Source organism: Salvelinus sp. IW2-2015, unplaced genomic scaffold (assembly GCF_002910315.2).
Source record: "Salvelinus sp. IW2-2015 unplaced genomic scaffold, ASM291031v2 Un_scaffold1405, whole genome shotgun sequence".
In the NCBI taxonomy this organism is placed as follows: Eukaryota; Metazoa; Chordata; class Actinopteri; order Salmoniformes; family Salmonidae; genus Salvelinus; species Salvelinus sp. IW2-2015.
Genome location: NW_019942888.1, coordinates 97,788 through 102,742, shown reverse-complemented (window position 1 = coordinate 102,742; position 4,955 = coordinate 97,788). Strand labels below are relative to the sequence as shown.

The window sequence follows — 4,955 nt, the reverse complement described above, 5'->3', positions numbered from 1 at the left end:
GATAACATGTTGTTAGTATGACAGGTTCAGTTCAATATATAATGTTTTCATGGATGAGCATTTAGAGACATGACTGGTATCCACTGATTGTTCAAGTGTATTTTGCCATTTGTAAGACAACTGCTGGTTTTGTTTGACATGCTATTTTGCCTCTGTGTCGTACGACATCACTAATACTTGTGTCGTTCTTCATTCTTCAGGTCGTTTAACATACGAAGGAAATAAAGTGAGTGTGAATAACTGTCAGTTGTGAATGAGCGTGCCTTAAGTGGTGGCTAGTCTTGTTTTTTCCTGTATCATGTGTTCGGTAACATGATAACATATGTCCTCTGTAGCTCAGTTAGTAGAACATGATGCTTGCAGTCAGGATAGTGGTTTTCGATTCCTTGGAACCAAAGATATGTAAAAATATATATTATAATATACATGTTTGATATTATTAATAATACATAATTTTTGTGACCAGACAGGACAGGCTTCACCATGTGCTGATTTCCCAGTACAGCCATGATCCCAGTGAATATGACCAACAAGTGAGGAAGACTGGGGGCATGAAGATCGAGACGAAGACGAGGAAGAGATGGTGAGAGACTAAACATGATTTAGTTTGTCTTTATTCGTGTTGCTGTTTTCTTTTGTATTTATAAAACAACAATATTCTTAAATGATATCTAACACACTCCCCACAACATTTTATGAGTCTGTTGATGTAAAAATGGCTTTATTTATACTGTAGATATACATTGATTAAATTGTTTAATTTGATCTCATCTCTTTTTTTGTGGGGGGGGGGTTCAGGAGCCTCTCTATATGGAGGGAAAGCTGTCCTTCAACCAGGCACGTGCACAGATTGGGCTCTAGGGGTGCTGGAGAACCTGGCCTGAGGATCGGTGACAGTTTACACTCTTATCATGTACATTTAAAGGTAACAATTGCTCATCACCTGCCCTTCTGCAGATTTCTTAAAGTTCTACCGGAAGGGAATTCTCCCTTGAGGATTTCTCACGTCTACCTGGAAGGGAATTCCTTTGAGGATTTCTTCACGTCTACCTGGAAGGGAATTCTCCTTGAGGATTTCTTCACGTCTACCTGGAAGGGAATTCTCCTTGAGGATTTCTTCACGTCTACCTGGAAGGGAATTCTCCTTGAGGATTTCTTCACGTCTACCTGGAAGGGAATTTTCCTTGAGGATTTTTCACGTCTACCTGGAAGGGAATTCTCTTGAGGATTTCTTCACGTCTACGGAAGGGAATTCTCCTTGAGGATTTCTTCACGTCTACCTGGAAGGGAATTCTCCTTGAGGATTTCTTCACGTCTACGCTGAAGAGACACATCCACTAATAGACTGGCCTTCCCTTCCTTTACACATATCCTTATCAAAAAGAAGACTGGCTACATGCATCCCAATTTGCACCCTTCTCCCTAAGTGTGTACTTGAACACTTTATTTTGTTTGTTAAATGGCTTAGAATCAGGATGCATCCTCTATGTATGTCAAGATTTAGAATTTGGTTTTACTTTCTGAATTAATTTGAACTGAAATGGAACTGACCCGAAACCCTGATGCGTGTGTCATGTCGTGAAACCCTGATGCGTGTGTCATGTTGTGTGACTTTTGCCGCATGCAAAACAACAGGGACTTCTGAACAATATCAGGTCAAATCGTGACGCCAGTGATCTTCAGGTCGGGAAAATCGGAGCTTCAGAAAGAGGCCTGATATTCCCCGAGTTGGATGACCGTTCAAAACTATTTCATCTAGTTGGAGCTCGTCCCCCACAGTTCCAGTTGTTTTGAATGTGGCATTAACCTTCACTTGATGCTACCAGTTAATCATCAAGAAGAGGGGTGTAAGTGTTGTCTGTGTAGTAGATAGTGTGCAGTCACACATTTACCTTCAGTAATAGAGACACATGAACATGTTTCGAGACCACACAAAAAAAAAGAGCATGACATTTATATATATTTTTCACAATAAACAATGTAGTCTACTTTCAGTTGTATTACTGGTTTGTTTTGTTAGAAGAAGTTTTAGACGTTATGATTTTAAGACGGTGATTATGTAATCAACACACAGAGATGTTGATTATAGCTGAGTGACACAGCTGACTCCGCTTTACTAATCAGCAGCTCCGTGGGTTGTGTTCATTGGGCACCAAACAGTTGAAAATTGAATAAAACAGGGTGGGACTACCAACCTGTCCAATAAGGAACACTAATTTCCACTCCTCTTTGTAAAAAAAGTTTTAAACAGTTTTCTGTTATGTGTCCTAATGAACACAACCCTGCTGGGCTTGCGACTCTTCTTCAGGCACAGTCGACCAAGATGTCTTTTATAAACACAGGACCAGGAAAAATGGCGTCACAGAGAAAACACAGGTGAACAACAGCTTCTTTTACTCACATTACAAATGTTCAGCAGTGTCTGCTTTTGATTTTTTTGGGAATGTCTGTTGGCGTTTTGCCTCAAAAGTTTCAAACCACCTCGATAAAACTGTGCCATGTTACATGCTACTGCCACACTAAAGGGTTTTTACCCACACCTCTTTGGTATATTATAATAAACATTTGACTAGATATATTAATATATAATATTTTTTTAAATAGAAATGTTTTTACAAACTCAAGATTGGTGGTATACTTTCATGGATGAGCATTTAGAGACATGACTGGTATCCACTGATTGTTCAAGTGTATTTTGTAATTTGTAAGACGACAGCTGGTTTTGTTTGACATGCAATTTTGCCTCTGTGTCGTACGACATCACTAATACGTTGTGTCGTTCTTCATTCTTCCAGGTCGTTTACATACGAAGGAAAATAAAGTGAGTGTGATAACTGTCAGTTGTGAATGAGCGGTGCCTTAAGTGGTGGCTAGTCTTGTTTTTCCTGTATCATGTGTTCGGTAACATGATAACATATGTCCTCTGTAGCTCAGTTAGTAGAACATGATGCTTGYAAYGTCAGGATAGTGGTTTCGATTCCTKGGACCAAAGATATGTAAAAAATATATATTATAATATACATGTTTGATATTATTAATAATACATAATWTTGTGACCAGACAGGACAGGCTTCACCATGTGCTGATTCCCCAGTACAGCCATGATCCCAGTGAATATGACCAACACAGTGAGGAAGACTGGGGGCATGAAGATCGAGACGAAGACGAGGAAGAGATGGTGAGAGACTAAACATGATTTAGTTTTGTCTTTATTCGTGTTGCTGTTTTCTTTTGTATTTATAAAACAACAATATTCTTAAATGATATCTAACACACTCCCCACAACATTTTATGAGTCTGTTGATGTAAAAATGGCTTTATTTATACTGTAGATAYACATTTGATTAAATTGTTTAATTTGATCTCATCTCTTTTTTTGTGGGGGGGGGGTTCAGGAGCCTCTCTATATGGAGGGAAAGCTGTCCTTCAACCAGGCACGTGCACAGATTGGGCTCTAGGGGTGCTGGAGAACCTGGCCTGAGGATCGGTGACAGTTTACACTCTTATCATGTACATTTAAAGGTAACAAATTGCTCATCACCTGCCCTTCTGCAGATTTCTTAAAGTCTACCGGGAAGGGAATTCTCCTTGAGGATTTCTTCACGTCTACCTGGAAGGGAATTCTCCTTGAGGATTTCTTCACGTCTACCTGGAAGGGAATTCTCCTTGGAGAATTCCCTTCCAGGTAGACGTGAAAAATCCTCAAGGAGAATTCCCTTCCAGGTAGACGTGAAGAAATCCTCAAGGAGAATTCCCTTCCAGGTAGACGTGAAGAAATCCTCAAGGAGAATTCCCTTCCAGGTAGACGTGAAGAAATCCTCAAGGAGAATTCCCTTCCAGGTAGACGTGAAGAAATCCTCAAGGAGATACTCCTTCCAGGTAGACGTGAAGAAATCCTCAAGGAGAATTCCCTTCCGGTAGACTTTAAGAAATCTGCAGAAGGGCAGGTGATGAGCAATTTGTTACCTTTAAATGTACATGATAAGAGTGTAAACTGTCACCGATCCTCAGGCCAGGTTCTCCAGCACCCCTAGAGCCCAATCTGTGCACGTGCCTGTGAAGGACAGCTTTCCCTCCATATAGAGAGGCTCCTGAACCCCCCCCCCACAAAAAAGATGAGATCAAATTAAACAATTTAATCAAATGTATATCTACAGTATAATAAAGCCATTTTTACATCAACAGACTCATAAAATGTTGTGGGGAGTGTGTTAGATATCATTTAGAATATTGTTGTTTTATAAATACAAAAGAAACAGCAACACGAATAAAGACAAACTAAATCATGTTTTAGTCTCTCACCATCTCTTCCTCGTCTTCGTCTCGATCTTCATGCCCCCAGTCTTCCTCACTGTGTTGGTCATATTCACTGGGATCATGGCTGTACTGGGAATCAGCACATGGTGAAGCCTGTCCTGTCTGGTCACAAAATTATGTATTATTAATAATATCAAACATGTATATTATAATATATATTTTTTACATATCTTTGGTCCAAGGAATCGAAAACCACTATCCTGAGTTGCAAGCATCATGTTTACTAACTGAGCTACAGAGGACATATGTTATCATGTTACCGAACACATGATACAGGAAAAAACATAGAACATGAGCAGCCACCACTTAAGGCCGCTCATTCAAACAACGACGTTATCACACTCACTTTTATTTTCCTTCGTATGTAAACGACCTGGAAGAATGAAGAACGACACAACGTATTAGTGATGGTCGTACGACACAGAGGCAAAATAGCATGTCAAACAAAAACCAGCAGTTGTCTTACAAATGGCAAAATACACTTGAACAATCAGTGGATACCAGTCATGTCTCTAAATGCTCATCCATGAAAACATTATATATTGAACTGACCTTCATACTAACATACATGTATCTCTACACCAGACCTGTCATACTAAACATACATTCGTATCTCTACACCAGACCTACATACTAAC

General features: G+C 39.6%; 1 protein-coding gene across 2 annotated transcripts in view; it reads left to right on the top strand.

The window, feature by feature from the left end:
- LOC112070726 (small integral membrane protein 29) overlaps nt 1-3,693 on the top strand; it is a 4,592-nt gene extending 899 nt beyond the window's left edge. The window contains exons 3-6 of one of the 2 annotated variants that reach the window (XM_024138168.2): nt 2,796-2,821; nt 3,061-3,178; nt 3,396-3,434; nt 3,556-3,693. In XM_024138168.2, the coding sequence (XP_023993936.1) occupies nt 2,796-2,821; nt 3,061-3,178; nt 3,396-3,434; nt 3,556-3,564 (192 nt within the window). In that variant the 3' untranslated portion in view covers nt 3,565-3,693. Of the gene's footprint in view, nt 1-2,795; nt 2,822-3,060; nt 3,179-3,395 lie in introns of both variants that reach the window. The other variant, XM_024138167.2, reaches the window with a different exon arrangement.
- The last annotated feature ends 1,262 nt before the right edge of the window (nt 3,694-4,955 follow it).